At 39.7% G+C, this 25,669-nt stretch overlaps 1 protein-coding gene and 1 non-coding gene across 3 annotated transcripts in view; both read left to right on the top strand.

Moving 5' to 3' along the window:
* Positions 1-4,932: 4,932 nt before the first annotated feature.
* The window catches only part of baz1a (bromodomain adjacent to zinc finger domain 1A), a 65,750-nt gene continuing 45,013 nt past the window's right edge, over positions 4,933-25,669 (top strand). Inside the window, exons 1-3 of one of the 2 annotated variants that reach the window (XM_016991064.2) lie at positions 4,933-5,206; positions 5,763-5,877; positions 23,414-23,692. In XM_016991064.2, coding sequence (XP_016846553.2) covers positions 5,765-5,877; positions 23,414-23,692 — 392 coding nt within the window. In that variant the 5' untranslated portion in view covers positions 4,933-5,206; positions 5,763-5,764. The other variant, XM_062968259.1, reaches the window with a different exon arrangement.
* On the top strand, positions 15,542-15,628 carry mir5469 (microRNA mir-5469). Its single transcript, NR_130072.1, is given in 1 exon segment — positions 15,542-15,628. It is a non-coding gene; the product is annotated as a microRNA mir-5469 (primary transcript).

The following is a 25,669-nucleotide window of genomic DNA, read 5'->3' as shown; positions in this document are numbered from 1 at the left end:
AACACTAAAGTGCAGAGGTAGATATCATTTAAATATGATACCAAATAGACAATTAAAGTGATATAAAACTCTATGACTGTTATCACTGTGGGATTATTTATTTCATATTCCATAATTTCAATAGCACATTCAAAATAATGTGCCTTCTTCATTGATATCAATCACTAATTACATATTGGGATTTAAATAGCTGGAAACAACATACCATGCCATGCTATTGCTCTAATTGAAAGACAAGACTTTTTTTCTTGAATAGCCTTTTAGTAGATGTTTCTTTAGGGCATGGATACCTTAAAGCAGGCCTGCACAACCTGTAGCTCTCCAGGTGTTTTGTGTTTCAATTCCCAGAATTCCTGAGCATTGGACAAGCTGGCTAGGGCTTCTGACACCTGGAGGGCAAGCCTGCCCTTAAGGCACCAGATCCTATCTGACCTTGGAAGCTAAGCAAGGTCAGACTGTGTTAATACTTAGATAGGAGACTGAATACCAGGTACTGTAGGCTATATTTCACAGGAGGAAACATGCCAAACCACCTCTGAGTATTCTTTGCCTAAGAAAATCTGATGAAATTAATGAGGTCACTAGTAGTGAAGACTGGTGTAGTGGTTCTGAGTATTGGACTCTAGGAAACAAGATTTGAATCCCCACTTGTTAATGGAAGCCCATTGGGTGGCCTTGGATAGATAAGTCACACATTCTCAGCCATAGAGGGAGGCAAGATTTCTTGTCAACAAATCTTAATAAGAAAATCCTATGATAGGGCCACCTTAGGGTTACCATGGGTTGGAAAGGACTTGAAGGCACATAACGGCTACATACAGGTGTTTCTATAATAGCCCATTAAGTTAGTAATTAAATCTTAATTGTGGAAAGAACCTAAAGACACACACTTACATCTTCTTAAGGCTATGGACTGAGAATTGTATTTTTGGTTAAGTTGTTAGGAAGGTAAAAATTCATAAAAAGCAAAGCAGCAATACAACAATAGTGACTTGCATTTGAAAACAGAAGCTTCTTTGAGATTAGTTGTGCATATTTACTCCATGTTTTTCTGAATAAGAAGATACAGTAGAGTGTCACTTATCCAACATAAGGTTCAACCCCCCCCCCCCCCTGAAATTTTCAAAACCCCTCCCGAAATTTTTTTCTGGCTACGGCCCTGGTAGTGATATGTCAGGATGAGCTGTGATATTGAATACAAGAGTACCAAGGATCAACAAAAACATTAATGCAGACCTTGTATCCAGTGGGATGTTTTGGAACATACCCCCACAGCTACTGTACATAACACAGCTTGTATTTTACACTAAGATCCACAAAAGAACTGCAGTGCCAGTATGGCATTATTGAAGATGGCATAACTTCTGTGTTCTTCCTGAAGACTTTATGAACAATTAAACAATTTCCTACAGAAAATATGGTATTTTGTAGATATGCAGGTATTCCTCGTGGTTTTAAAAATGGCTGTTCATTGAATGATGAGCAAAACCTATGGAGAAGAGCCTAATTTTGGTTTACAGGAAGACTGGTTTAGTGCAAGGATGAAGACTAATTTTCACAATTGAATGCCTACTATTACTTCTTTTTTGACACTAATTTAATAAAAAGAAAATATTATGGGTTGCAGATAGAAAAATAGAAAATATATTATGATTTGTGGATTGTTTATGCTGCAGGAGGGCACATCACCAAAGCAATTGAAAAATTAGGCAGTTCTAAACATCCATGATCTAGAAGAGCAGGGCTTCTTAAGTGGTTTGTGTTCAGAAACCTTTGATTGTTGCTATATTTTTTGTGACCCAACTTTGAGCAAAGGGGACCCCATTTGGGGTTAGGATCCACAGTTTAAGAAGCAGTTCTTTAGAGAAAGTGATATAACATTACCACAGAATAATATCTGTAAATGGAGGAACTAAGCATTGAACTTATATTCCTTCATTTCAATAACACAGGAAAAAATCATATGCCTTCGTAGTTGATATTTAGTTCAATCGCTAATTAAATACTTTAAATTGCTGGAAGCAACAAATTATACTGTGCCATGCTTGTGTTCTAACTGAATTATAGCCCAGGGATGGGCAAACTTGAGCCCTCCAGGTGGTTTGGACTTCATCTCCCACCATTCCTAACAGCCTAGCGGAGGGCCCAAGTTTGCCATGCCTGCTTTAGTGCATGAATACCCTAAAGATAGCTGATCCTGGCCTGGCCTTGGAAGCTGTATGAAACTGTTTTTAAAAAGCCCTAAACACATTTGGAAAAGCCAGCAAAATCAAACACATCCTGGGGAGTTGTCAGCCGATTCTCTCATTTTACAACTACAGTATCTAATGATGTTAGGTAAAAAATAAATAAAAATGAGGCGAATTATAAAAACAATTATTTATTTATGTAATTTCTCTCCCATATTTCTCACCTAAAGGGACTCAAGGCAGCTTACAGATCTGCCAAAAATTCAATGCCAATAAAAACAATACAATACAATACAATAAAACATAAAGCAGTTAAAAACAATTTACATTAGGCATTAAAACACATGAGACTTACATACAAAACTTAAAACATAAAAAGTGCATAAATCCATTCGTCCAAAAACCTTGCACGTAATCCTTGATCCAGACCGTGTGGAAGCCGTAAGAGCTTATTCTATACTAATACAGTAGAGTCTCACTTATCCAACATAAACGGGCCGGCAGAACGTTGGATAAGCGAATATGTTGGATAACAAGGAGAGATTAAGGAGAAGCCTATTAAATATCAAATTAAGTTATGATTTTACAAATTAAGCACCAAAACATCATGTTATAAAACAAATGTGATAGAAAAAGTCATTCAGTACGCAGTAATATTATGTTGTAATTACTGTATTTACGAATTTAGCACCAAAATATCACGATGTATTGAAAACATTGACTACAAAAATGCGTTGGATAATCCAGAACGTTGGATAAGCGAGTGTTGGATAAGTGACTCTACTGTATATACCAAAAAAAGCTCATTTTATACTAAACTATACTAAACTTGTAGACTGAAACATCTAAGGGCCCTTTCACTCATCCCTATATCCCAGAATATCAAGGCAGAAAATACCACAATACTGGCTTTGAACTGGGTTATATCAAATTCCTTCCCCACAGCTGAATAAAATCTCACATTGGGTGGCTGTAAGTTTTCCGGGGTGTATGACCATGTTCCAGAAGCATTCTCTTCTTACCTTTCACCCACATCTATGGCAGGCATTCTCAGAGGTTGTGAGGTCTGTTGGAAACTAGGCAAGTGGGGTTTATATATCTGTGGAAGATCCAGGTTGAGAGAAAGAACTTTTGTCTGTTTGAGGCAAGTGTGAATGTTGCAATTGATCACCTTGATTAGCAATTACAGTAGAGTCTCACTTATCCAACATAAACGGGCCGGCAGAACGTTGGATAAGCGATTATGTTGGATAATAAGGAGGGATTAAGGAAAAGCCTATTACACATCAAATTAGGTTATGATTTTACAAATTAAACACCAAAACATCATGTTTAACAACAAATTTGACAGAAAAAGTAGTTCAATACGCAGTAATGCTATGTAGTAATTACTGTATTTACGAATTTAGCACCAAAATATCACAATGTATTGAAAACATTGACTACAAAAATGCGTTGGATAATCCAGAATGTTGGATAAGCGAGACTCTACTGTACTTATTTCGAGCATTTATATCCTGTCCTTCTCACCCTGAGGGGGGACTCAGGGCGAACTTACAATTAGCATTTAATGGCTTTGCAGAAAATCCCACATTTACTGCTTTGAACTGGGATATATGACTGTGTGGACTCAGATAACCCATTTCAAAGCAGATATTGTGGTATTTTCTGCCTTGATATTCTGGGTTATATGGCTGTGTGGAAGGGGACTGAGTCCACACTGCCATATATTCCAGCTTGAAGCAGATATTGTGGGTTATATGGCTGTGTGGAAGGGGTTTACGTCCACACTGCCATAAATTCCAATTTAAAGCAGATATTGTGGGATTTTTCTGCCTTGATATTCTGGGTTATATGGCTGTGTGGAAGGGGACTGTGTCTACACTGCCATATATTCCAGCTTGAAGCAGATATTCTGGGTTATATGGCAGTGTAGAAGGGGTCTAAGTCCACACTGCCATAAATTCCAGTTCAAAGCAGATATGGTGGGATTTTTCTGCCTTGATATTCTGGGTTATATGGCTGTGTGGAAGGGGACTGAGTCCACACTGCCATATATTCCAGCTTGAAGCAGATATTGTGGGTTATATGGCTGTGTGGAAGGGGTTTACGTCCACACTGCCATAAATTCCAATTTAAAGCAGATATTGTGGGATTTTTCTGCCTTGATATTCTGGGTTATATGGCTGTGTGGAAGGGGACTGTGTCCACACTGCCATATATTCCAGCTTGAAGCAGATATTCTGGGTTATATGGCAGTGTAGAAGGGGTCTAAGTCCACACTGCCATAAATTCCAGTTCAAAGCAGATATGATGGGATTTTTCTGCCTTGATATTCTGGGTTATATGGCTGTGTGGAAGGGGACTGAGTCCACACTGCCATATATTCCAGTTTGAAACAGATATTCTGGTTTATATATGGCTGTGTGGAAGGGGTCTAAGTCCACACTGCCATAAATTCCAATTCAAAGCAGATATTGTGGGATTTTTCTGCCTTGATATTCTGGGTTATATGGCTGTGTGGAAGGGGACTGAGTCCACACTGCCATATTTTCCAGTTCAAAGCAGATAATGTGGGATTTTATTCAGCTGTGTGGAAGGGGCCCACGTATCTATTACAAGGAGACCAAGGCTTGATGACGAACTCCTTCATAAAGGCAAGATCTTCACAGCACTCAGCATGGAAGTGGGATTACTTCTCTTACCCATGACCCACTCTTCTGGGCTGCCACTTCAAAAATGGAGGATAAGCGCCTCATCCATTAATTAATAATGTCTCTCTTTCTCTCTCCGCCTTGTCTTCCTGTGTGGTGTGTGTGTGTCATAAACTGAAAAGGCGGCGTCCCGGCCAATAAAGATGTAGTAGTGAGGGAAAGAAGAAGTCGGAAGCTCCTCCCTCCCAGAAGAGCTGTCCTCGTTGAGAGAGACGGAGAAGGAGCCAGCCCATCCAAAAACTTCCGAAGAGCTCGGAGGAGGAGGAGGAGGAGGAAGAGGAGGTTTTTAGAGTCACAAATCAGGTAGGAGGGGACGAGGGAGTCGGTCGGTACTATGATACCTCAGGATTAGTCAGCCAGGCGAGGGAAGGTCTGTGTCAAAGAGGGGAAAGCGAGCGCCCACTCAGTCGCCTCCTGACAGAGACAGCTGTTTGGGAAGGAGAAGGGAATTAGGAGGAGGAGGCAAAGGGAAGGAGAGTCAGAGCTGCCCGGGTTTTTGAGGGAGGAGGAGGCGGCAAAGAAGGGGGAAAAAGAGGTCAGGAAAGAAGGCTTGAGGAGGAGGTGCCTTCGAGAAGGAGCAGGGAAATCCCCAGGAAAGCGAGCACGTTGTGAGGGGGAAGCAGAGAGACAGAACGAGAAGTGAGTGAGTGAGCCTCCTCCTCCTGCTGTTCGGCGTCATGGCCCCATTGTGAGGCGGCCTTCTCGCGGGGGAGGAGGAAAGAAAGACGGAAGGAAGGAAGTGCGGGAGAGAACTCTCTCGTGTCAAGGCTCCTTCACATACACATACGCTGAACGCTTTTGGGTGACACGCTTTGAACGCCTGCCTTTCTCTTGGGGGTTGGTTCGCCCTTTCTTCCAGCGATGCCGCTGCTGCACCGAAAGCCCTTCGTGAGGGAGAAGCCGCCCGCGGATTTGGGACCCGGCGAACACGTCTTCCACTGCAGGGTTACCAATGAAGTCTTCCGGGATTATGAGTGAGTCTTCCGAGTATAGCCGCGCTCAGGTTCAAGACTGAGGGGGAGGAGGGAAAGTTTGTACAGCAGGCATGGGACACACTTCGGGCCTTGTGGGGGTTTTGGACTTCAACTTCCACGATGCCCAACAGCCTCAGGCCTCTTCCTTTTCCCCCTCCGCCGCTGCGGAGGGGGAAAAGGAAGAGGCCTGAGGCTGTTGGGCATCGTGGAAGTTGAAGTCCAAAACCCCCACAAGGCCCGAAGCGTGCCCCATGCATCCTCTAAACCCGCTTATTTCTGACTAGGCCTTAAAATAAAAGAGGCGGCTTTCTTTTTGCGCGCGCGCGGGCGGGCGCTTCTGAGGGCAAACCAACGGCCGCCCCGCGCTCGTGCTTATTGATGTAGGCCAGGCTTTTCAGAGAGCCTTTGCCTGTCTGACTAACCGTCTCCTCGCACTATTGTTTTCCCAGCAGCTGGAAGGGCAGTGGGGGGTGGGGAGGATAAAGTGTTTAGCTGCCTCAGAGACGCCCCCCTCCCTTAAATGCGACTGGGGTTTAAAATCATCTCCAACCTTCCCCCATCCATGCCTCCCCTAGTAATCCCTCTGCCTCTCAACACCTGTTTTTCGATCATCACCAGATTTTTTGGGGGGCGTTTTCAAGTTTTGGGAGCTCAAGGAGCAGTGAGAGTGATACAGTAGAGTCTCACTTATCCAACGTTCTGGATTATCCAACGCATTTTTGTAGTCAATGATTTCAAAACATTGTGATATTTTGGTGCTAAATTTGTAAATACAGTAATTACAACATAACATTACTGCATATTGAACTACTTTTTCTGTCAAATTTGTTGTATAGCATGATGTTTTGGTGCTTAATTTGTAAAATCATAACCTAATTTGATGTTTAATAGGCATTTCCTTAATGCCTCCTTATTATCCAACATATTCGCTTATCCAGCATTCTGCCGGCCAGTTTATGTTGGATAAGTGAGACTCTACTGTATATATAAACCTTCTTTTCTTAGTTTTTCCAGTATACCTCACCACCTCTGAGGATGCTGCCATAGATGTGGGCGAAATGTCAGGAGAGAATGCTTCTGAAACAGGGCCATACAGCCCAGAAAACTAGCAACAATTCTGTTAATACAGTAGTCTCGCTTATCCAACCTTCGCTTATCCAACAATCTGTATTATCCAATGCAATCTGCCTCCCACCCGGATCCACAGCTGTTTCTCTAGGCAGCAATTCTATCTTTATTTTTAGTCAATTTTAGTAAGTGTTTTATGTTTTCAATACATTGTGATGGTTTGATGCTAAATTCATAAATACAGTAATTACTACATAACGTTACCGTACAGTATTGAACTGCTTTTTCTGTTGACACTATGTTTTGGTGCTTAATTTGTAAAATCATAACATAATTAGGTGTTTATTAGGCTTTTCCTTAATCCCTCCTTATTATCCAACATTTTCCCTTATCCAGCGTTCTGCCAGCCCATTTATGTTGGATAAACAAGACTACTTTTTTGGGGGGGGGGGATATTTATTTTTTCAAATAGTCATACATTTCTAAGTTTTTGTTGAGTACAGTGCAATATTTTCCAGCCACTGTATTAATGTTTGATTATAATTTCTTACATAATATCTTTTTTTAAAGAGGGTCACACTCTTCTATTTGAATATAATACATATAAAGGTATCCTCCTCGGCTCTCAATTGATATCTGCTTCCTCCTTATCTACAGTCTATAGGATCCTTTATGTCAATGGTTCTCAACCACAGGTGTTTTGGCCTACAACTCCCAGAAATCCCAGCCAGTTTACCAGTTGTGTTAGGATTTTTGGGAGTTGAAGGCCAAAACATCTGGGGACTGACAGGTTGAGAACCACTGCCTTATGTACATTTTGGAGCCCCTGTGGCACAGCAGGTTAAACCGGTGAGCTGCTGGACTTCCTGACAAAAGGTCGGCAGTTCGAATCCAGGGAAGCAGAGTGAACTCCCGCTGTTAGCCCCAGCTTCTGCCAACTTAGAAGTTCAAAAGCAGGCAAATGTGAGTAGATCAATAGGTACTGCTCCGACGGGAAGATAACAGTGCGCCATGTAGTCATGCCGGCCACATAACCTTAGAGGTGTCTACTGACAACGCCGGTTCTTCGGCAGGGGAAAACTTTTACCTTTACCTATGTACATTTTTAGTTTAATTGCACTATTTTATTGAGATGTTGAATCACTGGTTGACATTCATTAACAAAGTTCTCTTAATAGTTGTCTTCTCAAGAGTACAGTTATTTTATCCATTATTAGCAAATCTGTTATGTATTTTTCCCATCCTTCTAATGGGGTATCTCTGAGGTTTTCCAATATCTGGCCTATACTATTCGAGCTGCCACTGTCATTTAAAACAAGAATTTTCAGAATTTCCTTTCTAGTTCTTCAACTGGCATGTTCAAAAGGTACAATTGTGATGTCATTTTAAAGTTTGTATTTTACCATTTTTTCAGGATACACATGAATCTGTTTCCAGTAGTTTTTTTTTTTACTTTGTTCCATGACCACTTTATTTTTAATAAATGGGGCACACAGGGCAACTTCCAAAGTAAAATGGCAAACATTCAATGCCAGTACAAAACATAATAAACAATTGAAAGACAAACATAAATTAATAAAAATATATAAAACATAAATATAACATAAAAAACAGAATTGCATAGATTAAAATACATATAAAAATAAGGTAAAGGTTTTCCCCTGACATTAACTCTAGTCGTGTCCTACTTTGGGGGGTGGTGCTCATCTCCATTTCTAAGCCGAGGGGCCAGTGTTATCCGTAGACGCCTCCAAGGTCATGTGGCCGTCATGACTGCATGGAGCGCCGTTACCTTCCCCTTTGTCAGAACCCTGGCTGCTGGGCACCAAAAACCATACACGGAGGCCAATCTCTATCTAATATCTTTATTAAGGAAATATATAAAAGCAATAAAAACAAGTGAAGAATATAGTTCAGAAGCAGACCTTTCAAATGAGGTCAAATATAGTCCAAAAATGTATTGTCCAATAATTGATATTAGAGTTCAAAGTTTTAATCCACTTGACCGAAACACACACTTTGCCAAGCAATAGTGTGGGGAAATGTCAGAGTCTTAGAGTCCAATGAAGCTTGATAGCAAGGCTGGAAATAAACTTGATTCTTGGCTAGGTCCGTGACTAGGAACAGGGCAAAACATGAAGCGTGGAGCGTCCATGGAAGAGGGCAAAACATGAAACATGAAGCGTCCGTGGTTACACAGCAAGGCCAGGCAAAGGCTTGGAAGCTTGATCCGGGAAGCAAGGAACTGGGGTTACGAAGTCCACACACGATCTCTCTCCTGAAGCTGATCAATTGACTCCGCAAAGAATCTCCCGTGTCAACCACCTATATTGGGTCTCGTTTCCCGCCAACAAATCTCTTTCCCTAGAGAACAAGAAACGAAACCCAACTCTGTCCAGATGCAAGACTCCTTCGATTTTCCCAAGGGAAGCAGGCCTAATCAGTCTGTTGTTTGGCTGCAATCCGCAAACTCCTCCGCTGGGCTTCTCTGACTCCTCTGTCTTTAGAATAAAATTCTTTCCTGGGAAACGGAGGGGAGTTCTGCCCAAGGCCTGTTTTACTGAATTCTTGAGGGCAAACATCAATTTCCGGCAGGTGAAGAGACTCCGGCTCTTGTTGAACCGGCGAAAACCCCATGTTTTCATCTTCATCTGCCACAATAGTACTAGGAACAGGACTACAGCGCCCATGAGGCATCACACCCTTGAAGCTGTACCTATTGATCTACTCACATCTGCATGTTTTCGATCTGCTAGGTTGGCAGAAGCTGTGGCTAACAGTAGGAGCTCACCCTGATCCCCAGATTCGAACCACTGACCTTTCAGTCAGCAAGTTCAGCAGCTCAGCGGTTTAACCCACTATGCCACCGGGTGCCCTCTATATCAAAATATAGATCTCTATAATTTAAAATGGTTTGTTGCCAGCATGTCGCATAGTAGAATCGGTGGTAAGACTACTTTCCTTCCTCTCTGTAAGCTAATTCACAGAAATGGGTATTAAGTTGTTTTTAAAAGAGAGGAGTAATGGGACCGTTCTGATCTCAGTGCCTGAACAGGTTTATGCACAGGGATGCAGTTTGTCAAATAGTCTGAGCCCAAACTGTTGAATGTATTGAGTCTTTTATGATATTAATAATAATAATAATAAAAATGTACTGCAGAGCTTTCCAAACCACATGTCCTAACATGTTTGTGTGTCGGCTGCTGCGTATCACACAAATGGCAGGAGAGACTTCTGTGTCAATGTGAAATAAGCAATCATATTTTTAAAAAATGTCAATGAAACAATTTCATGAGGTATGGTGTGACCCCCCATACATTTGGTCACTACAATTTATGTATGTGTCCATATTTCATATAAAGGGTTGGTTTTAACATTCAGTTTGTCAGTAAAACTGAATTACTGTGTCACAAAATGATCCATGTCTAAAAAGTGTGTCAACAACATGAAATTTGGAAAGCTCTGATGTATTGGCTTAGTTATACCTAAATACCTGAGTTATATCCCAGTCCCCTAGGAGAGATAGGGTGGGCTACAAATAAATTCTTATTAAATAATAAATCTGCAAGATGGGATGAGTTCCCGTCTGTCAGCTCTAGCTTGCGGGGACATGAGAGAAGTCTCCCAGTAGGTAACACATCCGGGCGTTCCCTGGGCAATGTCTCTGTAGGTGGCCAATCCTCTCACATCGGAAGCAACTTAATTATTTATTTTATTTATTACAATATTTATATCCCGCCCTTCTCACCCAACAGGGGACTGCAAGTCGCTTCTGACATAATAAAAATAAATAAATAGTAGTATGGTCTGCTTATTTTCACATTTGTAAGCTCCTATAGTTTTCTAGCTTTGTAATAATTTCCCTCCGATTTTTTAAACTCTTGTTTTTTGCAAGAGAAAGCCTGTCTGCAAGCAGAGCCTCTGAAGAACTATGAACTCATTGATTAGTAAGAAGCATTAATGCTTCTAACGCATTTAGCCCTTTACATACTTACCTGGAAGTAAGCTCCTTTGAATTCAGTAGGACTTAATTCTGAGTAGATGAGCATAGCATTGTGCTGGTATTTAGTTAAGACATCATTATTTATTTATTTATTTACAGCATTTATATTCCTCCCTTCTCACCCCGAAGGGGACTCAGGGTTACACATATACACATATAGGCAAACATTCAATGCCTTTTAACATAGAACAAAGACAAACAATCATAGGCTCCGAGCGGGGCTCGAACTCATGACCTCCTGGTCAGAGTGATTCATTGCAGTTAATTGCACTGGCCTGCTCTCCCGCCTGCGCCACATCCATTAGACATCAGTCTTACATCTCAGGAAATATTTGGTGAGATTTAATGTTTCCATTTGCCAAATGACAAATTATGACTTAGGTTCTCAAACCCGATTATTAGGGTAGTAGCTTAGGCCAAATCTTAGGGACCAAAGTGGAAATCGAACATGTGTGTCTCTAAAACACTATTATCAGTATGACCTCTGGGTGAGGTTAATTCCAACTACATTCAACACGCATATTTCAAATAGTGTTTTAACTATCGTATTTGCTTTTATTTTAGAAAATCCTCTGGGCAGTAATTAGTTTTTCCAGAAAACAGTGCTAATAATAATAATAATAACAACAATAACAACAGCAACAACTTTATTCTTATACCCCGCCTCCATGGGTAAGGTTCATGAATAAGATAGGGACGGATGGTGAAGGGCAAGAAAGCAGTCGTATTAAAACATCAAAACCCATAAAATGGGAGACGATGATAAAGTGCTGTACGAATTTGTAAACAAGATACATGGCAGGTGAGCCTCTTCAATTAAATGGGCACCAGAACAACCATGTTTTTGGGTCCCTGCGGAAGATGGACAATGAGGGAGCCTGTCTAATCTCCCTGGGGAGTGAGTTCCAGAGTCGGGGGGCCACTACTGATAAGGCCCTCTCTCTCATCCCCACTAACTGTACTTAAAACAGAGGTGGGAGCGAGAGAAGGGCCTCCCTGGAAGATCTTAGTGGAGGAAGCGATCGCAGAGGTAAGCGGGTCCCGAACTGTTTAGGGCTTTGTAGGTAATAACCTGCACCTTGAATTGAGCCCGGAAACTTATCGGGAGCTGCTTAAACAGGAGGGTTGACCACTCTCTGTAACTAGCTCCAGTTATTAATCTGGCTGCTGATCTTTGTACCAGCTTTAGTTTCCAAACCGCCTTCAAAGGCAGCCCCACGCAGAGCGCATTACAGTAGTCCAGTCTGGAGGTAACTAAGGTGTGGACCACCATGGCCAAGTCAGGCTAACTGAAAACCCACAGTTATAATTTAGAATGCATTCATAAACTACACTTCGTTTTGTTTTTAATTATGGGTGGGAATAAACAAAAGAAATGCAAAAATGACATGAAGTAAGCAGGGAATGTTACAAATTTTAGGAATAAAACAGTTGCAGTCCAGAACTCTTTGTGACAACCAAGCAAAAACAATGCAGTTCTCATATCTTCCCTTCTGACACGAATATGTGAAGAATAATTTATCCATAAACCTTTCCAGTTCAGATGACTTTTAAAAGTTGTATACCTCGCCCATTGACATCAGTATATTTTTGAAAGTAGTGCCGTCTTTAACTTTAATATATGTACCTCTATAATATACAATTTTAGCAACATGAAATTACAGCACACCTTGTTTTTCTCAAGTTTAGGCTTGTTTGAGTTCTCAGATCGACTTCACCTTGTAAACCTTAAAAAAGATTAAAAACAGGGTAATATTTCTTTTGCATTTCAGAGAAAGCACATGTTTTTTCTAAATCTGTTTTTAAATAGTTTTATAAGAATGGTATTAAGAAATTTAGCCTCAGGATGTGTTCACTGTCTGCAACAGTGTCATCCCAGGAACCAATGTTCACAAGGTACTATGTAGTCATAATTTGGTGCATGAAAAAGGCTTGTATACATTGAACCATCAGAAAGCACTGTAACAGCAGTCACTTGTGTGGACAATTTTGAATATTTTGGATTTTGGAATTATGGATAAAGGATACCCAACCTGTATAATAGTCTAATATAAAATATACAGTGATATAAAATAATACCAGAAGATAGTCATTACAAAAACCACTCTAAACCCACCCTAAAATCACCTGCAAAGTGATTAGAATGTTTAAAAATCTAATATTTTCTTTTAAAAACTTAAAAGGGACTGTAGACATTTCACTGTGAATAGGTTTCTAGAGTCATGGAGCCATCATAGAAAATGTGAAGGGCTGCAGGCTAGTAATACAAGATTCATGTAGGTTAATATAAATGCAGACGGGTCTTCAGTCAAGGAAGTCTCAAATAATGTAGGTGTTTTAAAATTGAAACCAGTATCTTAAACAGACTACAACAAATAGGCAGCCAGTATACTTAGAATGAAGTGTGTAGTAATTTAAGCATCTTGCTACTAAGTTTGTCACCAAATGAAGCTTTCAAAATGTTTATAAGGGGTAGCCTCATACTAAGATAATTAGCAAGGAGGAAATATGCTTAAGCTATATTGCAGGTACTACAATTGAGTTGTATGAAGTATAGTTGGTCCATACTACTAACCTCTATGCCTCCTTGGTAGATACCATTGAATTGATAGGCGTTACCATGGGTCCTTTTGAGTATTTGTTATCCCAATTTCAAAGCTATTTTTAAGCAATCATTATTTTAATAGTTTAGATTTTGCAAGTCAAAGAATTAATACTATAACAAACATGAAAGAATTTACAGTGTTTACAAGGTATTATGTAGCCAAAGAGTGCTTGCTGGTGGTTTTGTGTAAAACCACCAGCACTCTTTGGTTACATAGTACCTTGTAGAATTAAAACTCCCATGGTTCCGCAACATTGAATCATGGCAGTTAAAGTGGTGTCAAACTTCATTAATTTTACAGTTTAGATCAGTGGTTCCCAAACTTATTTGGCCTGCCGCCCCCTTTCCAGAAAAAATATTACAACCGCCCCCTGAAAAGGGGGGCGTGGCTTAGAGGGGTGAGCATGGCTCCTGCTTAAGAGGGCGGGGCTGAGCCTCTCCTCTAGTCCAAGATGCAGGGCTGGGAGGGGAGGTGGGCGGAGCCACAAATGGGCAGCCAGGACTGGGATGGGGGAGTTACGAGCTCTGAGGCAGGGCTGAGCTCTCCCTGTCCTGTGGCGCCTGCCAGGACACAGGGGGCGGGGCCTCTTCCCAAGTGCCTGACGGGGTTGAACCTCTATAACCCGCCCCCGTGTTCTAACAAGTGCCTCAGGGGAGGTATACAGAAGCTCAGCCCTGTCTCGCACTCTTGGAAGGAGGCCCTGCCTCCTTCCCTAGCTCCGCCCTCTGTGTCCCAACAAGCGCCTCAGGAGAGGTATAGATTCTCAGTCCTGTCTTGGGCTCTTGGTAAGAAGCCACGCCCACTCCTCTAGCTCCTCCCCCTGTGTCCTAACAGGCGCCTCAGGCTCAGCCCTGTCTCCGGCACTTGGGAAGAGGCCCTGCCCCTCCCCTGGCCCCGCCCCCGGGTCCTAATAGGTGCCTCAGGAGAGAAGTAGAGGTTTAACCCTGTCTTGCGTTCTTGGAAGAGGCCCTGCTATGAGCGGAATACATAAATCATTTTTTCTAAATCTTCTCTTCTTTCTTTTATGCTTTCACCGCCCCCTTACAGTTATTCATCGCTCCCAAATGCACCTATGGCCATCACCGCCCCTCTGGATCTCTGCAGCGCCCACCTGGTGGCGGTAGCGCCCATTTTGGGAATCATTGGTTTAGATGGACCATTAATTGCCAGCTTTTTAATGTTGTGAGCACAGCTTAAAATTTGTTTTACCCCAGAAACCTATTTATTGGCTTTTACCCTAAAACAAGAGGACATATCCATCAGTAACTTAATGCTACTTCTCATTCCTGACTCTGAATACTTTAAGGCAGTGTTTCTCAAACTCTGCTCCAGGTGTTTTGGACTTCAGCTCCCAGAAATCCCAGCTAGTTTACCAACTGTTAGGAATTGTGGGAGCTGCAGTCCAAAACATCTGGAGGAGCAGAGTTTGAGAAACACTGCTTTAATGTATCTTTTTGTCATCTCAAAAGTAGATGATATAACAGACAACCAGGGGCTTATCTCTCTTTGAAGAAATTATTTTGTAGCTGAAGATTATCAGAACGACATAGCTGCTCAAATTCATGATACATTGGGTTCTTGACATCCACTGGACTTTGGTTCTAGTATCCCAAATAGATATTAAAATCTGAATGCTCAATCCTCATTATACATAAGCTTTTCTTTTTGGATTTTTAAAAAAATGAAAGCACCTCTCATAACTGTGAAAGTAATATTCCTAGTTTCACTTACCTGCGCCCAGGAAATAATGATGTCTCTTGGGATTTGCTTGGCTGTCCAGTTGATTCTATGATATGCTCCCCTCCCCCCATAAGTTACCATAGAGGCATTAGAGGATCTAGTAAATTTCTTAGGATGCCTTTCTAGGAACCTCTAGGTTCTGCAATGCAACTCTGATACGCTGGTAGCAGAAGTTAAGTAACATAATGGTGCTAAGTCATATCCGTGGTTTCAGGTAACTGCAATCCAGCTCAGAACATATCTCCTGCTCTTACAGGTTTCATAATGTATTTTGGATTTCAGGTTATGGGATGTTCAACCTGAACTTCAGACTACATTTTTAAATGTGTAATGGTCTCTGGTCCAGTAGGGGGAGCCAATTTATTGCTTTTCTATTAGCTAGTAAGGTTTTATTACTGTATATGCCATTTGTGTTCTGTTGGTTTGTCATAATGTTATTTCAGATATTTTAAAAAGAAGACAGTATTGTTGCTGGTTAAGCTGAAACTTCTCTTTTTTAACTGTAAACATCTTTACATAGGAGAAAGACTCCAGGTTGGCGGGGATGTTTAGGAACTATTATTTCAATTTCCCAGGTCATTTTACCATTACAGAGGGGAGCCAAAAGCCATCAGAAAACACTCAAGTTCTATAAGATGTAACCATCCAAATAGCAATTCATAATGCAAGCACCTTATCCCAGTACTTTGTTTTCTGTAGTTTATAGCCAGATATCTCTGCAAAAATCAACAAGCAGGATATGAAGACGTAGGCATTTCATTCGTTCCCTTAGTAATTGGTAATAAGAGACATACTGCCTCTTAGCTGAATGTTTCCTGTAGTCGACTTGTCCAGGATGCATTAATAGCTATTCCTATCATGAATTTGTGTTATTACAAAACATATTTAGTATATACATGCAACAGAGCTTTCTCTTCAGTTGACCTCCTTGAGGTGGTTATTGGAATAGTATTAGAAAGTCCAAAGGTTCTGTGGGAGTTAAGGTATACATGCTTGAGGAATTTTTTGGATATCACTTTGAGACTTTGTGTCTGTAATGACAACAATGGAGACTATTTCAATATGTCATTGGCATAATATACTCTGCAAGGTATACTCATTACTTGGTGTTCATAATTGAGTGGGAGGCTGGAGCTGCGGAAGTGTGTAGAATTATTATTTTTTTGTGGGTAACTTCATTGACATGGCCAGACTACAAAATTAAGATGGTCTGCTTAAAACACCAACAGAATCACATAATTCATGCTCTTGGAGTTTCCAGTTAACATGGTTCGTGGTTCATGTTGAGATTAAGCAAACAGTTTGCTCTTTTGATTCCAAGTATCCTCTCTTGTTCTGTTGAGCCTAGCCAGTTCCTCAGTTTACAAGAAAATGTAGGCTATAAAATGAGCAAGATGTTCATTAGAACACAGATAGTACAAATGTAATAGTAGTTATGACTGAACACAAGTGAAAGCTCATTCCTTTGTTGGGCCTGTTTTATGGTACTGTTGGGGTAAAACATTTACCAGTATACTTCTATCTCAGTTGTACACTTTTTATAGTTGCTAATGGATGACTGAAACCAAAATTTGCTAGGGATTTATTAGGGCTCTCAGAAGCCTGCCATGACATGTTTCCAGGCACTTGTCTCTCATATTCAGTCTGAACTCAATTCCATTGTTTACAATTCCTTTGGAAGTGTAAAGAACAGTATTTAGTTGAGAGTGGGGATCAGATTTGATTAGTGCCACAAAATAACATGGTTTTATTTCAGCAATCAGTTTCTTATAATTCTGTCTAGCTTCAGACAGATGCAAGCGCTCTACAGTCTTAGGGAACATAAAAACTACAGATAGTTCCCAAGTTAGGAACAAGATAGGTTCTGCTGGTTTGTTCTTAAGTTGAATTTAAGTCGGAAACAGGTACATTTTAAAGTGTAACTCCAGCCATAGTTCTCTATCTAGTATTAAATGTTTCTATATGTGTTTGTGGGTGTGTCTGTTTCCAACAAACTTCCTATTGGCTCCCACTTCCAGAGATCACTGCGACCCCCAATCATGATGGACATGGACCAAACTTGGGACACAGACCCCCCCCCTCCCCATGACCCACTTTACTTCTTGATGAGCTTTGGGGGTGTGTGAACCATGGATGATGGGATTTGCAGTACGTATACCCACATCCAGAGACTACTGCTAACTATATCAGCCATGGATATGGACCAAACGTGGTACACAGACCTCCCATGACCCACTTTACGTCTTAGTGAGGTTTGGGGGAGGATGAATAACGGACAGTTGGATTTGCAGTACCTTCACCCACTGCCAGAGACCACTGTTAACCCCATCATCCTTGGATCTGCACCAGAACATCCAAAAACAAAGCCTTTTTCAAATAACTCGGGCATTGCTGAGTACCCATGCTAGTATAGTAATAAAAGTGAATGTTTGTATGTGACCGACGATATATGTATGAGGATATGTGGCAGATAATTTATTTTTCTGGCCAAGGCTCCAACTTCCACAGACCACTATGATCCCCCCATGCATGACGGACCTGGAATAAACTTGGGACACAGACCCCGCATGATCCACTTTACATTTTGGTGTGGTTTGGGGGATAATTGGATTTTGAAAAATGTGGCTTGTTGTGGACACAAAAATTGGTGATAAAGCTTCCATGGAGACAACTTTTCCCCATGTTAACTTTCAGGAATGAATTTCCCTTCTGAAGGGTAGATTCCTCTTACTTCCTGTTGTCTTACCCCCATTTTTAACTATGAGTCGTTTGTAACCCAGGGGCTGCCTGTACTCTCATTTGCCTTCCCAGACTCTTTCTCATTATTTTGCAATCTGCATTAAACCAGGCTGATTTTATATTCCTAGGGCTGGTATAACTGGCTTTAATTGACAGCCAGGATTTGATTTTAAGACATGTTGTCTGAAATGCAAATATAACAGAATTGATACAGTAGAGTCTTACTTATCCAAGCTAAACGGGCTGGCAGAAGCTTGGATAAGCGAATATCTTGGATAATGAGGGGTTAAGGAAAAGCCTATTAAACATCAAATTAGGTTATGATTTTACGAATTTAGCACCCAAATATCACGATATATTGAAAACATTGATGACAAAAATGGCTTGGATAATCCAGAAGCTTGGATAAGCGAAGCTTGGATAAGTGAGACTCTATTGTACTTGCATCTTGATCACAAATCATACTTCCAATATTTTACCCTCACATCTCTGGGAACTGGGTGCAACGCTGTATAGCTCAGCGCTCATTTGAAATAACATATAGATCTTGGAGACTCATAGCTGTAGCTGGTTGTGCATTTCCTTGTCTCCTTTCACTTGGGCTACTGTATTTAATATGTAGGGTTGCCTTTGAAAATGGTTTAGCTCATGTAGAATGAAACTGTAGGAACTTGTGTAGCTGGATGGAATCATATCGCACAGTTCAGAAGTGTTTATCATGCTGTTGCTGTGATTGCATTTTCTGTGCTTTTGTACTGTACTATGTATAGTATTAGGAAATAGGAACATTTTATAGCACTTTACAATCCTGTAGTATTCATAAAAGTGAAGAATGGTTCCTAAAATCTCTTAATAGATAACAAAATGTCCAATCAGTTGCACTGGTTGATTATGAATTCTAGTTATATGTGAGGGAGAAAAACCTAAACACTTTAAGTTACTTAAATTATACTCTGCTTTTTCCTAAGAATAGATCTCAGGGTGGCTTACAGAGTAGAAGGAAATACAAATACAATCACATACTATAGCTAAAAGTTTGCAAAAAATGTTTTAAAGTAATATGCTATCTATAGAATTGAATCGATACAAAACCTTGTTTTAAAACTATAGATTAAAATGACTAAAATATAAAATCTGTCATAGGAAACTCTGAATTCCTTAATGCCTGCTAAAGTCAGAAAGCATTTCACCTGACAACAAAAGGATAGCAAGGAGGGAGCCTGTCTAACCTCCCTAGGAAAAGACTTAAAGCATTATTCCCTCCAATTTCTCCACTCAATTCCTAGTTATAGAAATTTCTTAAGTGGTGCGGGCCTTCTGTTAAAAAGAGTTAATCAGCCCTTGTTATATTGATGGCAGATTTTTGCATATTTTTTGCTGTATAATATCTTAAGGTCATATCTGGATGGATTCTTATGTTCTCTGAAAGGCTTACAATAAAATTATTTTTAAAAATTCTAAAGATAAAATAAATATAGTACAAACACAAGGCATATATTTCTGAATGAAATGTACCACATCATATACCATATTTGTATGAAGACTTTGCAGTACTGGTAGTAGCCATTTGCATGAAATTTGCCTTTTTGGCATTTGCCATTTGCTAGGGATCTGTTAAGTTGTACACCATAAACTTTAAAATTTCAGAAACCCGTACAGAAAAGGTGACTTTGAATTCACCAACAGAAATGTGATGCTAGGAGTTCCTTCAAATATACATAATTTTATAATTACTTTGATGTGGATTTTTAGTGTTGTTGCATGTTTACCCATTTTGATAATATTGTATACTGTAGGAAAAGGTAAAGGCTTTCCCCTGACATTAAGTCTAGTCATCTCCAACTCTGGGGGTGGGGCTCATCTCCATTTCTAAGCCGAAGAGCCGCCGTTGTCTGTAGACACCTCCAAGATCATGTGGCCAATATGACTGCATGGAGCACCGTTACCTTCCAACCGGAGCGGTACCTATTGATTTACTCACATTTGCATTTTTTCGAACTGCTAGGTTGGTAGAAGCTGGGCCTAGCAGCGGGAGCTCACCCCGCTCCCCAGATTCGAACGGCAGACCTTTCAGACAGCAATTCAACAGCTCAGCGGTTCAACCTGCTGTGCCACCGGTGGCTCCATTGTATACTGTAGTTCTCTTTTTATGTTTATATGCCTTCAGGTCACTTGTTGACCTTTATGGATACTCTATGAATTTAATTTTTTTTTTTGCACAAAGAATACTAAGGTGTGGTTTTGAAAGTTCCTTCCTCTGAAATATTATCCTTAATAATTTGGTATTAAATAATTTAAAGGGAACTAACTTGATTTGTTCCTCTTAATGACACCATGAAGCTGATGGTGCTATTAGTGCCATAGACTCTTTTCGATAGAATGCTATGTCATATTCTCTGCATGATTTCTGATACAAATAGGTTGGAAAGTAAAGTAAAACCATGTCTACATCTCAAGAATCGCTAAAAATAAGAATCTACAGATCTCTCTAATAGCTTTCTTGTTGGTTTGACAATTTGAAGATATTGAATTTACTGTCTATATCCATAAGAAAAGTGAAAATCCCTATGTGTGTATTTGGCACGGGTGTCGGCTCACACAGACAGCTTCTGGCCTCGACAAACAGGCTATAGTTCCCAGTACTAAGGAGCCACCAAGTCACTCCATTGTGGTTACAGCGAGCTCCATGAACATGCAGCCCAACCCCTGCCAATGTCTTTCCCAAACACTACAGCCCACCACCCAAGGAATGCTTTCATTTGGGGACCATTTTATCCTAGATTTTGCATTTTCCTCCACCACAGGCAGGAGTCCCAGGGTTCTCCATTGGTGTGAAATTTGCATGACCCAGCCTACTACCCTTCCCTTTCAAATCTGTCTGCATAACAAACACAGCAGAACTGAGCACCAACTAAATTTCCTGGAGGAGTTTGGGGATTGACTCCACATGGTTGAAGTTGTACTTCACCCTGCATCAAGTCAGAGCACTGTGACTCCTACTGGGGAATTTAGAGGAGTTGTAGTTCACCTACACCCAGAACGCTATGAACCCAAACAATGATGGGTCTGGACCAAACTTCCATGAATACCTGATATGCCCAGATTTGAATACTGGTGGGTTTGCAGGGAAATTGGCCTGGACATTTGGGAGTTGTAGGTACTGGGATTTATAGTTCACCTGCAATTGAACCCCACCGATGATGGACCAGGACCAAACTTGGCACACAGAGCCCCCATAACCAATAGAACATACTGGACAAGTTTGGGGGAAAGGGACTTATAGTTCACCTGCATCCAGAGAAACAGTGACTCCCCCCGACAATGGACCAGGACCAAACCTCGCACAGAGAAACCTCATGACCAACTAAACATACTGCAGGGGTTTGTGGGAATGGGCCTTGCTTCTGGGAGTTGTAGTTCACCTGCATCCAAAGACCACTGAATCCAGCCAATGACAGATCTGGACCACACTTGGCACACAGACACAATATATCCTACTGTGGATACTGACAGATGTTTCGGGACAATTGCCCCGGGAATCTGGGAGTTGTAGTAGTTCACCCCCATCCAGAGAGCACTGCAGCCAAGCGATGACCAGCCAACGACAGATCTGGACCACACTTGGTACACAGACCCAAAATGGCCAACTTTGAATACTGACAGTGTTTGGGGAGGATTGACCCATGATTCTGGAAATTGTAGTTCACCCACTCCAAACTGAGAGTACATAACATTCAAAGACAAATAATGCCTTTTTCAAATAACCCGGGCACTGCCGGGTTCCCAAGCTAGTTTCTAATAAAATAGAATCTGAGAGGAGGAAAATACTCCCAAATAATGAAAGTAAGACCACCCAGTAAGGGAATATTTTTGCATCTCAGAACAGTGAGTGTCAAATGCAATTTAAAAGTTTTAGTTAACATTTTAAGTCTTTTATGCCCTTTTCCGCTTTGAACCATGAGGATTGAACCCTCAAGAATTACAAATATCTCTATCTTAACATTCTTTTTGAAATAATAGCTTTTAAAAAACATTTTTGGTAAATACTAGTGAGCAAATAATAAGTAAAAAACACATGCTATTGTACAAATATTGTGGTTTTATTATTATGGACCTGAATTTGCCACCCAAGTAGTTCTTAATTCTTAAATGCGACTGTTACCAACCCCCGAAAAACTTTTGGTAGTTTGGTAAATTATCCTAGGAGAAAGGCCAGAAATGTAAAATCTCCCAGAAATCATGTAGGACTTCACAGTTGCTAACAAGAGAGAACTGAGTGAGAACCATAGTTCTGTGGTTGAACATACACTCAATATCTATAGTTCTAGGTTCAGGTATCAACTAATAGGAAAGATCCTGAAAAGCCACTGCCAATCCAAGTAGATGCTTTTGGTCTACAAGAACAAATAGGTGATTTTTAAGTAGCAATTTAAAGAGTTTATAAAGGCATAATATTATCTTTATTAATATTATTCATCAAGCATGTATCATTGCTGAGAACTTAAATTTAGAATGGGAGAGAACCATGTATGATAAATTCGGCTTTTTCGATTAATGGGTATCCATAAATGTAATACTGTATAGGCAAACATTTAGGTACAGATTATAATGTGAAATACAGTAGAGTCTCACTTATCCAACATAAACGGGCCGGCAGAACGTTGGATAAGTAAATATGTTGGATAATGAGGGATTAGGGAAAAGCCTATTAAACATCAAATTAGGTTATGATTTTACAAATTAAGCATCAAAACATCATGTTATACAGTAGAGTCTCACTTATCCAACACTTGCTTATCCAACGTTCTGGATTATCCAACGCATTTCTGTAGTCAATGCTTTCAATATATCGTGATATTTTGGTGTTAAATTCATAAATCCAGTAATTTCTACATAGAATTACTGTGTATTGAACTACTTTTTCTTCCAAATTTGTTGTCTAACATGATGTTTTGGTCCTTAATTTGTGAAATCATAACTTAATTTGATGTTTAATAGGCTTATCCTTAATCCCTCCTTATTATCCAACATATTCGCTTATCCAACATTCTGCCGGCCCGTTTATGTTGGATAAGTGAGACTCTACTGTACAACAAATTTGACAGAAAAAATAGTTCAATACGAAATAATCCTATGTAGTAATTACTGTATTGATAAATTTAGCACCAAAATATCACAATTTATTGAAAACATCGACTACAAAAATGGGTTGGATAATCCAGAATGTTGGATAAGCAAGTGTTGGATAAGTGAGACTCTACTATAGTACAGTACCAAAATCAGTAGGACTTTAAATACTTTTGGTTAGATGTCACTCATCATAAACAATGGCCGACAATATAGAGTTCATTTGTTGTTATGTTAACTTTCTTCATTGCAGTGACTTCTTTGAACGAACCATTCTGTGTAACAGCCTTGTGTGGAGCTGTGCTGTTACAGGTAAACCAGGACTCACCTATCAAGAAGCACTAGAATCAGAAAAGAAAGCCAGACAAAATCTCCAAAACTTTCCAGTGCCACTTATTGTTCCAGTCCTGTACTTAGTTACCCGTACTCAATCTGCACGACTTCATGAAGTATGTGATGACATCTTTGCTTATGTCGAGAACCGTTATTTTGTTGGTGAAATTGTTGAAGTACTTCGGAATAATGGTGAAAGGTAAGGTTGTTTGATATATGCTATTTTTGTTACTTACATTTGTGGAGATAAAGCTCTACATCTCTCAGATCCATGCTATTTGGCAGATCATATCTCCCTGTATGAACTGGCTAGGATTCTGAGATCATCAAGAAAGTCCTTTCACTCAGTCCCACCACCATCACAAACATGGTTGATGGGGACATGAGACAGGGTCTTCTTGGTGGCTGTCCCTGGGTGCTGGAACTCAGAGAGGCCAGAATATCCCCCTTCCTTATAGTTTGGTAGGCTCAAACCTTTTTATTCAGGCAGGCTTTTAGAAGAATTTTTTTAAAAGAATTGACTTCATTAGTGTTCTAAAATGTTTTTAACAGCTTTTATTTATATAAATTGTATTTTAATTAAATTGTTTTAATACATGTACACATTTAATTCATTTTCTTTATCTGTTTTTAATTGTATTGCTTTTAAAGTGTGAATCGCCTTTGGTGTCAATCTTGAGAAAAAAGCAGGGAAATAGTAACAACAACAACTTCATTATGTAACAAAATGTGAAATATTTTCTGTTCCTGGTTTGAAAGTGTTACTTTTTTTAAATTGTACGGTACTTAATATTTTGAAAGTAGTTTTTATACTCCAGAAACTTTCTTTTTGTGGCTGCCACAAATTATGTTGAATTAGTTGAGACTTTATGAGATATTCATTGAAAACTCTAGCAAAATGTGCTTCAGGATGTCCCACAAAAACAAAGTTTTTGCAGTTTATTAAACTGTTCCAATGTTTTTATATAGAACCAATTAGGAAATGACATTTATAACCCAGGAACAAAAATTGTGTTACATTGTGTAACAATAATAGTAATGCATGAAATAGATTAGTTCATCACATGAAGAAAACTTGTTTTACTTATCTCAATTTAACTCTACATTTTATTGGATATACTAAAATAGTGATTTTTTTAAAAGTAGAGTATAATTCATTTCATCTTTTTCGCAAAGGTTAAAATTTTATGGATGTTTATGAAAACTTCCATTCTTTAATAATAAAATATTTTCTTAAGCCTTTCTTTATACAAAAGATTATACATTTATAATTAAACATTTCTGGGGAGAGAAGGGGGGAACAAACAAGAAACAAGGCTCTTCCTAATTGTCTGTTATCTATAATTCTCTTCCTCTATTTTGGCATAATGTTAAAACACAGTGTTAAAACAATTAAAAACCCCTTTTCCTGTAGTGTAGAATATGACATTGCTTCTCTTAAAAGAATGAAGAATGTTTATTTTACGTGTGTAAAATCTATCCAGCAAACAGGACTCCTTGAAGTACAGTCTGTTAAGATGACATAGCATTTAAGTTTATAATTTTGGGTTTGTTAACTTAGTTTAAAACCCATTGCTTAAAGTCCAACATGAGCAGCTAGATCTGTAAACTCAGATAGTAACTAAAAGTAGTAACCAAAATGTTGAGAACCTTATTCATTTGGATAAGCTTAACTTGCTAATCCCCTTGTGTTTTTTGAGGTCAACATAGTATTGATTTTTTTGTTCACAATAAACAAAAAATCTATTGGAACATGATAAATAAGAATGCTTTTGAACAAGTGATAGTGTTGCCAAAAGCCAAAATCTTCAGATTTTTTTTAAACCCATCCCCTTCCTAGAGGTTTTCTTTTCTTGGGGGATGAAGACTTTTTTTACTTGAGGACTGATCAGTGAGAAAGGGTCTTTCCATGGAAAGGGTGGTTTATATTTGTTGTTCTTCTTTAATGGTTATGCTTTTAATTGCTTTTAATTTTGATAGTTTAGTCTACTTGTATAGTGGTTTTAAATGTTGTAAGCTGCTCTGAGTACCAGGTCCATTCACACTACACAAGTAACATTATTATTCCACTTTAACTGCCATGTGATTTTTAGTTTGGTAAGGCTTTAAGGTCTTTGGCTGATAATTCTTAATGGTTTTTCCTAAACTATAAATCCCAAGAGGATATGAGATGGAG

Source organism: Anolis carolinensis, chromosome 1 (assembly GCF_035594765.1).
Source record: "Anolis carolinensis isolate JA03-04 chromosome 1, rAnoCar3.1.pri, whole genome shotgun sequence".
Taxonomy (NCBI): domain Eukaryota; kingdom Metazoa; phylum Chordata; class Lepidosauria; order Squamata; family Dactyloidae; genus Anolis; species Anolis carolinensis.
This window is presented reverse-complemented; position numbering and strand designations above follow the sequence as displayed.